General features: G+C 35.6%; 2 protein-coding genes across 4 annotated transcripts; both read right to left on the bottom strand.

Moving 5' to 3' along the window:
• Positions 1-489: 489 nt before the first annotated feature.
• LOC125824668 (probable glycosyltransferase At3g07620) lies at positions 490-4,013 on the bottom strand. The gene is made up of 3 exons (XM_049504062.1): positions 3,972-4,013; positions 2,318-3,195; positions 490-978 (listed from the first exon to the last, which is right to left on the bottom strand). The coding sequence occupies exons 1-3, from the start codon at positions 4,011-4,013 to the stop codon at positions 492-494; spliced, it is 1,407 nt and encodes a 468-aa protein (XP_049360019.1). The 3' UTR covers positions 490-491.
• Positions 3,973-10,682, bottom strand: LOC125824396 (uncharacterized). Of its 3 annotated transcripts, none has more exons than XM_049503766.1 (15): positions 10,588-10,682; positions 8,984-9,301; positions 8,796-8,875; positions 7,953-8,053; positions 7,694-7,816; positions 7,500-7,569; positions 7,081-7,167; positions 6,907-6,972; positions 6,700-6,792; positions 6,321-6,377; positions 6,108-6,236; positions 5,923-6,013; positions 5,490-5,578; positions 5,177-5,370; positions 3,973-4,335 (listed from the first exon to the last, which is right to left on the bottom strand). In XM_049503766.1, the coding sequence occupies exons 2-15, from the start codon at positions 9,204-9,206 to the stop codon at positions 4,227-4,229; spliced, it is 1,512 nt and encodes a 503-aa protein (XP_049359723.1). In that variant the 5' UTR covers positions 9,207-9,301; positions 10,588-10,682; the 3' UTR covers positions 3,973-4,226. The 3 variants fall into 3 exon arrangements, with proteins under 3 accessions (XP_049359723.1, XP_049359724.1, XP_049359725.1); XM_049503767.1 differs by lacking the exon at positions 10,588-10,682 and adding an exon at positions 10,104-10,426; XM_049503768.1 differs by lacking the exon at positions 10,588-10,682 and having other exon boundaries at positions 7,953-8,049; positions 8,984-9,210.
• Between the last annotated feature and the right edge of the window lie 716 nt (positions 10,683-11,398).

Below are 11,398 nucleotides of genomic sequence, written 5' to 3' on the forward strand. Positions count from 1 at the left end.
AAATTTGATGGTAGTCTAATGGACCATAGTTTTATTGCCAATAATAAGTCGCATTCAATGCAATAACAAGTTTAGTGTAATCTTATAAGTTGGGGGATCTTACAGGATTGATATGAAAATAACGATAGTAAATAACAAGAGCAATGAAACAAGAAGTATAAGTAAAGCAACAAGTCAAATGCACATTACATAAATGTGAAAAAATTACAAACACCATTGCCATGAGAATACCCCACCTTTCTACTATTGTTAGATTGTAATGAGACACCACAATATTTACAGCTACATCTTAGCAAAATACAACAACTATGCCTTAATCTCTAGTAAGTTGAGGTCGATAATATGAATCCTTACTGACCATGTTGCGACATTTGAACTCACCTTAGATGACACCTAGCAAAATCACATAGCTTAATCATAAGATGATAAAACACGCACATTGGCTAGATGCATCTAAGGTGAAGTCAGATGCTGGCTTCACATAGTAGATATCACCAATTGACTCGATGTAGTCCCCTTTTGAGCCAAAGTTGGTAAACTGTCATATGGAAGGAGTCATATTTTCTCGGGCTACTATACCACGTGAAGTGCTTTCTCACGATGCCTAGATTCTTGTACATGTTGAGGTACGTTTGTTTAGGCACCGAGAGCAATATCTTCTTTAGGTGTGGAACATCCCTTTCATTAACAATAATTGAGAACTTGCTCCAATCTAATATGTTGGCTAAAGGAAGATCATAGTAGTTTGAAATAAGTACAGGGACACAGCCATGCTGAATAGCATCACTGACTCTAGCCGTATTCACCTCGTAACCTTTCACGTGGAGACAGTATCTACTTCTCCGAAATCCTTCCTTGTAAGGGAAAGATGAACTCCCTGAGAATATATCAAAGGAGCTATCGTTCTTCCATAGCTCCAGTAAATCTCGTCTTGCAAGAGAGTTTTGGATGCGACCAGCAAAGAAGACAAGCTTGTGTCTGCAAAAACGAATAAAACATTGCAAAGGTAGAGGACATGAGCTTTGAAGAATAGCAGTGTTCACATCACTAGATTCAAAACTCCACGATATGCTCATAGATTATATCTTCATATCCAAGACAGATAAAGTCAGACTCGTAAAGAGTATGAATTACAACAAGAAACAATATACAACTTGGCCAATTTAGTTATGAACTCAACTAGAGCAATAGTGTACCCAAAAATTTTCATAAGCGGTATCAACATTTGAAGTGAACAAATGAATACATCACTAGGCCACACCCTTTGGGAAAAGGGTACTTAATTGCTCAATCAACTCATTGAACTCTATGGAGGAATCCGATGATCGCGGAGAAAGGGTGTTGGCTAGGGGAAGGTAATAGTTTACTGGTGTTTTACATCTATAAATATTTCTAGAACAGTTGCATATATCCTTTTCGTGTTAACTGAGCCGGACTTATCCATGATACGTGTGATCTACCTCATCTTTTACGCTTCAATTTCTAAGAATAACTGCTAGCATCTATTAAAGAGCCTTCACCTTCACTTTTCCTAAATTCAGACTTTTGTAATTGAGTATCATCTATTTCTTCCCATAGTAACATATCTGCTCGATATGGTTAGTCGGTGAAAAAGTGAAACACCCTTATTCTGCTATTCTGATCTACACTGGCTAATGATGCGATGAGGGAAGTTTTCTCTTAGCTTTGATGCTTGCTCATTGAGAGACTCAGAATATCAGTGCCTAGAGAGAACACTTACCTTCAAGAGAAGATTACCGAACTATTTTCAAACCTGTCCTCTTTGCTACTTCGTTAATGTTGCTTCTTATAACATGGCTAATAAGTTGCAATACAAACTTCTATACCGATTGCAAAATCTCTTTTCTTCTCGTTTTTTAACAATCCATAGGCTACCTAGCTACATTATTATAAATATCTCTCCACTAAGCATTTACCTACTCATGATCATCAACTTTGTACCCATCACCCTTCTATATGTTAATTCTATCCAGGAATAACTGCAATACCGATAATTCTAAATCCATAAAGCACATTATATTTGTTCCTAAATCGACAAAGCACATCTTTCTTTATGAAATCCAAAATGCATCTATGAGTACAAAGGGTCCAAACGAACCTCCAATGAAGCATGATTATATTTGTCTTTGATCAACTGTTTCTAGTTATATAATATGAAAGATGCACATCATTGCTTCTATACTCCAATAAGCGAAGATTAACTTGCATATAGAACAAGCTCATCCCTCCCCCACCCCCAAACACACACACACACACACTCACAATTGCAACACAGTGCAGCTAAATGACATCGTACCTCGCATCTGGAGGGTTCAACACTTCCTCGTGTTGGCGAGGCCAAACTTGAGGCAACCCGATGTCTTTGTGGGCAATGTATAGCCTCTGAAAGTAGCTGGATGAACAAGTAACCTGTATTGAGTTATGATGCAATTTTTGATGCTTAGAGGCAGCATCTCGACCAATAGAATGACAGTACACATAAAAATGATCAGCACCACCAGAAGCATTCCAAAAACTAAACTCTGAACTAACTCTATCAGTATATCCAGCAACAAAATCTTCAATCGCGGAGGCAGAATGCACACGAGGGTGATTTCGCATAATGTTAACCGAAAAGGGCATAAAGTAAAAATGAGCCTCTTCTGGTTTCTTAGTAACAAAGGAACTACCCAAAAGAGCAATCTTGAACATGTGTTCACTAAAGTAATTTCCTAATTTGGGATCAAAGGGGTTTGTATGTGGAATAAAAATACTAGAAAAAGTCGAAAACTTGTTACTCATAAAAGCATCAGGATACACAAATATCTTAAGGGTTTTCATCATTTCTTCATAATCAACAGCAAATAACTCCCAATCATGATAAGGACTAACATTAGTTGACAAAATTTCACCTTTGTTAGACCTATTTTTCACCTTCAATAGTTCAAGATTCTTCATTCCCACTTTCTCTTTAACATCAAACTGAACAAAGACTCCGTTTTTATGTATGAAATTCTTCATTTTTGTTTGTACCATTAGTAAAACACACACCATTACAACTACAATCAACATTACAGAAAAGGGTCTGAGAAAACCCCACCATTTTAAAAGTTTAAAACTTTTTCTATAAGCACAAAAACCCATATTTATCAACAGAGATAACAAGTAGCTTATTTGGGTCAGCTTAAAAATCCTCTTTTTTTCAACCCCATAAAGAAGAAAAACACACAAAAAAACATAGTATTCATCAACAGAGAAATCAAGAAAACTATATGGGTCAGCTTAAAAATCCTCTTTTTACAACCCCACAAAGAAGAAAAAACAAAAAACTTGTCTAAAACACACAAATATTGGTTGGGCTAAGCAGGCGGCAAAAATTGTTTATGTTAAATGTCAATGATCTATAAGAATTGATAATCCCAACGCTGATGGAAGCAAATTCTTCTATCATTGATTTATTTTGTAAAATGACATACTAAAATCATCTATTTTCAATAAAGACGACATATAAAAAGAAACGGAGGGAGTACATAATTAGAAAAGAATGTTAATGTACAACCATACAACGTAGATATTGATCAAATTTTTTGTGTGACAATTTTATTTGAACTTAAATTTTATGGGTTCATTGATGATAGTCTATTAAATGATACATTTTTTTCAAAAGGCTAACACTAATTTTTTTTTTCAGTTTGTGTCACGAAATAAAAATTCAAAATTATCTCAAATTTTCATGTACAATAGTTAAAGGATTTTCTAGAATATGTTTGACTGATACTCATTATTTTCGAAAAGGAGAACATCTCTTTCTTGGATTTTATGTCACAAAACTAGAATCAAGAAAATCTTAGATTTTCTATATGTATTAGTCCATCGAAATATATAACCGACTTTGTTAGAGAACTCTTATATATGTGAATTTTTCGAATTTACTCACAAAATGAGAGTCCTGAATTCTTGTTAGAGTACACCAGCAAATATTTCCAATAGCAGAAATGCTCATAAAATGCCATTCTTATTGAAGATGTTGTCATAATCAGCTCAGTAATTACAAACAATAATATTATTAATCAACTAAACCATCAACTACCATGTATCACATTTCTTCATGTCATTGCCAGCCAAAACTTTAACCAACCTCACTTTTTTTTTATGATGCTATTTTGCACAATTTACAGACAAGAATTGATCCCTTGAATTGGGAAAATGTATGGAATTCCTATCAATTACACCTCTATGGCCTTCTCGGCGTGATTTTCCGACGGAAGTTGCTGCTTCTTGGCTAACATTTCAGCATGTTGTTCTAAGTACTCTCTGCTGTTCATCTCTGTCAACCTGCATTAGATGGCGAAATTTACATTGTTTCAGGTTATTGAACTATTTCGAAGAAGGAAGACGGTTTTGTGAATGAAATAAGAAGATGAAACAATGAAGGTTAGTGAAAGGGAGCCTTGGTGTGACTAGTAAAGTTGTTGCTATGTGATCAGGAGGTCACAGGTTCAAACTGTGGAAACAGACTGACAAAAATGCAAGGTAACGCTGCATACAATACGCTTGTGGTTCATCCCTTTCCCGGACCCCAACTTAGTGCACCAGACTGCCCAAACAATGGACAGCAACTTGTATAATAAACATACAAGTCCACTTTTTGGCCAAATAGAGCAACAAGAGGACGGTTGAAACTATAATTGAATATCGAATAAATAAAAATGAACCCTCTCTAATAGTTTAAGCTTTGAATGAGGTGGTCACTCAATTCAACGTGATATGAGAGCCAGATTCATTCATCATCTTGATTTACCTATTGTTGGACGGCTAAACCCCATGTTATATTGTTCATGTTTCAAATGTCCAGTTCCATGAGTGTGGGGTGTTAAAAAGCCCTACATAGGGAGGGAGTGGGATGTTGTTTCCCTCATGATCTATAGCAAGTTTTTCGGGTTGAGTGAAGGTTGAACACCCATTCTATTAACATGGTATCAGTACAGAGGTTATGGGATAAGTCTCACTTCCTATTTATCAAAAAGAATTTTGACGTGCTTGACACAGGAAAAGGATCATGCCCGCGTGTGAGGGATGTGTTGAAAAAAGAACCAAACAAACAAAAGTGCATCTTTTCTAGCAGCTTGTTCTTTTAAATGAGGTGGCAATACAATTCAAGAAGATAGCATTTTACCTACTAATGGTGCGATCTTTTGCAAAACCCAACTCGTTGTCCACACAAAGGTCAGAATCATCGTTCTTCCGTGACCTTGAAGATGTTCTAGGTGCCATTTGTTGAGCGTCGGATATTGTCACGATCTTTTCAAAAAGTTCGACAGGAGATCCCTCAGCCGTGCATAAAAGTCTAGCTCGATTTTCATACATTACCTAATGATGATAAAATCAAAGAGAAAATTCAGTTTGCTTCTTGACATGGAGCTTCTTCAATGTATGAGTTCGGAAAATTAAAACAAGTGATCAAGCTAGCCAAGAAGAAGAGAACTAACATCAACCAACGTCACAAAACGGTATGCTGCAGTTTTATTATGAAGCCCGAAAATCGGTACGCCATCCAGAGCCAGCGTATGGAAGTTTTCTGGTTACAGGAAAAATAAATGCAATCAAAAACCTCAAGTAATGAATATACTGCTGAATTGCACCATCAGAAACTAAAAAATCATGTTAGTAACCAAATATGCAAAGAGCGAGTAAATGTACAACAACATATCCAGTATAATCCCACAAAGTGAAGTGAGTAAATGTACAGCAAAAAAAAAAAGAAGCACGGAGAACGTTGAAGATAGAAAAATAGCTAGGCAATGCTTGTTTGCCACTTCAACATTAAAAAACTCACCTACTGACCCTACTGTGTAAAAGGCTAATCCGATTATTGAAGTTACTTAAACACTCAAGACCAGAAAGAAGCCACACATCACTTACTAAATAGTCCAAAATAGTCTGCTGCACCAAGAGGCCTGTCGCAGAGTTCCTCAAATGAAAATAATGCACATCCATTAGCACCCAGTGGAACCTAAAGTTAAAGAGAAGACACAATTCTAACTCAAGTTAGTTGTAAGACCTTCACATCATCAAATCAAATGCATAGCTAACTGTAGTCAACAAACCTGCAATTTCCTTCCCATGACAACTTCCACCTCTTGCGGAACTGGTTGAGCATCTCCTACTAGCATTTGGAATTGCTTTTTAATGACACTTGATATATCTTTTCCAATAAAGTAGAAGCCTTGTTCGGCCTACAATAAATAAATTTAATTGAGATCATCGATTAACAAAAAAAATAACTTCCAAATGAACTTGTACAAAGTTAAATACTATACCGAAGTCAACTTCCTGTAGTCCACCGCTGAGCCAATTTCACGTACTACACATCTTTCCTGCATCGAGATACTTTCCCAAGTCATTAAGCCAATCAACATGAGTTGGGAATCGAAGTTGAGAATGTTAAAATAAATAAAGATGATAGCTGATAGTTTCCATTTCAATTACTTGCAGAGGCAGGTTTTTAAAGAAATTTCCCTTTTTCTTTTGTTATTGTCTAGGTAAGTGGCTCTTTAAGAAGATAGTGGAGACAAACAAACAGGAGATACTAAATAGGTAGAAACACATAAATAGAAAGCATGAATAAAGTGTTAAGTACATGAAAGCAGTAATAGAAATGCAGAAATTTTCATAATAAGGTTGTCACTTTTGAAATACCTTCAAAGTAGCTATAAAAGGAAGGAAAAGATCCCTCTGTAATCCACGTTCATAAAGGTTATCGGGAGCACGGTTTGATGTAGCAACAAGAATCTGCATTTGCAACCGTGAAGGATCAATAGAGATAACCTTATGATTGCAGAGATTACCAGGATACAGAAGTTATAGGAATAAAACACACGGTGTATGGGGCAATGAATTACTCACTGCGCCGTTTATAAATAACTGCTTAAATAAGCGATTCAGTATCAGTGCATCAGCCACATCAGTCACCTATATTAACAAGAGAAAACTTTCGGAACTGAGATCTTCTCATAGAAGCTTAAAAACATAGTGAATAGAAAAAAGAAACTTCCCGAGTTCCATACTATACTGACATACCATAAATTCATCAAGACACAACAAAATGGCCTCGTCAGATATTTCTCCTGCCACAACTTCTAGAGGATCTGCCACACCCTTGTGCTTCTGCAATATAGATAGATGGCACAACATTAAGATCAGAAAAAATAAGATTGAATGTGGCTTATAAGCTTTCAGGAATCAAGTATAACCATTTGAAAGCTTTAATAAATGGCCAGATTCTAAATGAAACGCAAAAAGTTAAACGAATGAAAATAGAAGTATATAAAAATTAGTTCTTATGCAATTCTCTACACCTCATTGACAGGATGATTTGATAGATCTAAACAGTTTGTTAAATTAGCAATAATCTTAGTGAAATATTACAATAAAGAATGCTGCAGTCAAAATAATTAATAAGCAGATTGAAACTAAACAAAGTAAAATAAGGTTCATACCTGTAATCGGCTGTGAACATTCAGCATGAAGTCGTGGAAATGGATTCTCTTTTTCCTCCAACTGCCAGGCCTGACATAAAGTGCCCATAGATTGAGATAAAAAAAATTGTCTTTTGGGTTTTCGTACAAATGTAGATACAAACATCTGATTTCTGGCAACATGAATCATTTTGTAAGATAAGGTTGGAACTTACAACTGGTCGAAAAACAGGTCCATTAACATAGTTTTGCCTGTCCCAACTCCCCCGTAAAGATATAATCCTTTGACAGGGGCATATGATGACTGTGGTAAGAGACGAGACCATAACCATCTACTCCTGCAAATTTACCAGAGTGATGTGATGCATCAATACAACGAAACATAAACGTTCACGCTACAAGTCAAATGTACATGTTGCCAATTTCAAGATACAAATATACAATTGAAATGGTGGAAACTCAGATGGTGTTTACCTGCTGGCTTTATCAGAAGAGGCATATTTGTCTAACCGGCAGACTTCCGCTTTTTCAATGAGCTGATCATAAAGTCTTTGGAGCTCTTGCAATGTGCCTACCTACAAAATCATCATCAGAATATATTCTCAACAAGCAATGAAGAGATAAAAATTCATTTCTGATGTAACTGAAACTGAGTTTTGCGAAGTTTCAAGCCCCATCAATTATGAGATGCCTCCACATTTACAAACAGTAAATAACTGGCTTTCGGATATAGAGAATTCTTAAAGGACTACCACATTTTATGACTTCAGTACCTCCAATGGATTCTGTGATTGAATGTCACTAGACAGAATTTCTCAATATGAGAGCCATTCCACATGATGTAAAACTAGAACAACTGCAATTTTTATAGAGTTCAGAAGCCGTAGAGCATGTTGCCCTAAAAAGTAGGCAGTTCCAACTTCAAGCACAAAATTGAGCTTATATGTGATGCATAAGTCATTGATCTGATGCCTATAATCACGCGCAGTTTACATTCACTATATATTAAGCCTGCACCCATCGTTCTCTTGTAAGCTAGTGTGTACTTGAATCGTTCTTCCATATGAAATTCCTACCAACATAAGAAGTATAGAGAAAAAGGCATTATCTACCCAGCCCCAACCCCCCACGGTAGATTGATAAATACAGTATTATCTAGTTAGAGAAAACAGAGTTCAAAGAATTCAATAATTCGTAAGTGCACAGAAGGCACAATCAGACAATGCACAATTTTTCTGCATCTATTTAACAACAACTAAGCATACAAATGCCTACCCTAAGCTGATTAACATTAACACAGCACTAACTATTGCTTACCTGGCATGCATCTCCATCCAAGAGCTCACCCTCAGCAATTCTTCGTTCATATTCCACTAGAGGCCCGCCTCTGGTCTCCACTAAAATTGAATCAATCAAAACAACAACCAAAAACAGTAAGAACTTATGATCAATATATACACAAAAAGTACATACAAGAACAACGAACTCATCAGAAGACCATATACCTCCGTTACTAACTGTAGCTACATCGGCAAACATGGCTCTGGACAACATGTAATATGGTTGGCTAACTCTAGTAATACCACCATTATAAGACAGTTTGCATAAACAGCCATGACTTATATCAGTCGAAAAATATTGTCTTCTTACAAGACTATTAATCACATTATCCTTCCTATACTGCAGAGCGGATTTGATTTGCCTCACAGACTGCAGAACTTTCCTCATGTTGATTTCCAAACTTCCAGGAAAGACTACAAATTTAGTCCTCCCTAATTCCTTTAAGAGTAGTCTCGACAAGTTCCTTGAATAAACACCAGTTTCTGAAGCAAGCAAGTGGCAATAAACAATTAGTGGAATATATACCAACTTCCACAAGACAAGACAAACAATTCCCCCAGCATAAAAGTTTGAGCCATTGATAAAAAAAAACAATCTTTGCATCTCACTTTCAAGTTGGACAAAAAAAAAACTTTTCTAACCTTAATTTAAATCTAAAACACAGTTGGAAAAGTAAATGACCAACCAATAATAGCTATCATAGCTACACAAAGTAGAGTAATTATGACTTTAGTAACGCCAAACTATGACCAAAACATCTACCACTCCCAATAAAATCTATAGAGATCTAACCAAGATTAAAACCTATAACTCTGCATGAAACAGTTAACTGGCAATGAACAAATTAAATTCAAGAAAAGATTCTCAATGGAATCACCTTATAGACTAATTGAGCCAAAACCCAGAATTGCCAGAGAACTAATCTCAAGAAAAGTGAAATAAAAATCCATTCTTGAAACAAGTAACATTAACAAAAATCACATCATATCTCCACAAAGTATTTTCAATGGAATCACCTTAATAGAGTTATAGACTAATTGAGCCAAAACCCATAATTGCAATAGAGCTGATCTACAAGAAAAATTGAACCAAAATTCTGTTCTTGAAACAACTAACAACCACAACATCCCCAATGTAATCTCACAAGTGGGGTCTGGGGAAGTTAGAGTGTACGCACACCTTACCCAACCTCGGGTTGTTTTCGAAAGACCCTCCACTCCAGTGCAACTAACATTAACAAAAATCACATCATATCTCCAAATAAAACAATTTCAATGGAATCACCTTAATATGCTAATTGAGCCAAAACCCACAATTCCAAAAGAGCTGATCTTCAACAAAAAGGTAAGATAAAAATCTGTTCTTGAAACAACAAAAAATCACACCACAAGCACACGCAACTGCATGCTGATTTCTGATTCTTGTTTCTCTCTCTCTCTCTGTGAATTTTAAAGATAAAATGGGATAAACAAGATAAAGAACTTATTTTTCTTTCTGGGTGTCAAAGTTTTAATCTTTTTTTTTTACATAAAGACCAAAAAGGAAAGTGAAAACACAGGGTTTTTCAAAAACCAATTTTTCTGGAATTTTAACAGACAGAATGAGATAAAAAAAAAACTTATTCTTCCTATTTTGGTGTCTAATCTAAGTTCTTCTTTATAATGAGTTTTTCAAGACCCTATTTTTCTGGAATTTCCTAGGAAAAAACAACAACATCAACAACAAAAACCAAAAAATAAAACAAGAAGAGGAAAGAATAAGAACAAACCTTCAAAAGGGTATCAGGGTATGGGCCTTTTACAGCATGTGGGGTAGGTGAGGTGCATAAGCGGGGTATGGGGTAAAGGATCAAAAGTTCTCCAATATTTTATGAGCTTTCTTAGTTTTCTAATCTTTACAGGTTTTGGACTTTTTTCTATCAATGGTAGAGTTCATGAAATGACAATGATGTCCTTGGTTGACTTGGACAATGAGTAGGAAGAGGTGTAAATATTGGGATTAGTTGAGGGTATTTTTGGTAGTTTGAGAGACTTTACTGACACGTAATTTGGGCATGGTGCATTATAGAAGATGAGTCACTTAAACGTCACTGTATGAGTCTTTTTCTTCTTTTTTATTGGGGGAATAATTAATCGCGATTTCATTTTTAATGAGCGTCGTCATTTAATATGTGTTTGTTTTAAAAAAAAGATATATGTATATTTACTTTGTAACAACTTTATATATTTGGTTGAAGTTTAATTATTTTTACCTGAACTCAATTATATTTGTCGGTTAAGAACTCTCACATTCACAAAATGAAAGTAGTGGATATAAAGATGCTGTGAGGGATGTGTAGGTATACTGAAAGGCATAGAATAAAAAATAGGAATATTCGAGATAAGGTAAAAGTGATTTCAGTAAAAGACAAGATGCATAAATCGAGATCGAGATGGTTTGGTCATGTTATGGGAGATACGGATGCTTCGATACGGAGGTGCAAGAAGTTAGCTATGAATGAATTCATGAGAGGTAGAGATAGACCGAATAAGTATTGAGAAGCGGTGATTAGACATGATATGACACAATTACAGCTTATC

Source organism: Solanum verrucosum, unplaced genomic scaffold (genome assembly GCF_900185275.1).
Source record: "Solanum verrucosum unplaced genomic scaffold, falcon-dt-bn FXZP01000022.1, whole genome shotgun sequence".
NCBI lineage: Eukaryota > Viridiplantae > Streptophyta > Magnoliopsida > Solanales > Solanaceae > Solanum > Solanum verrucosum.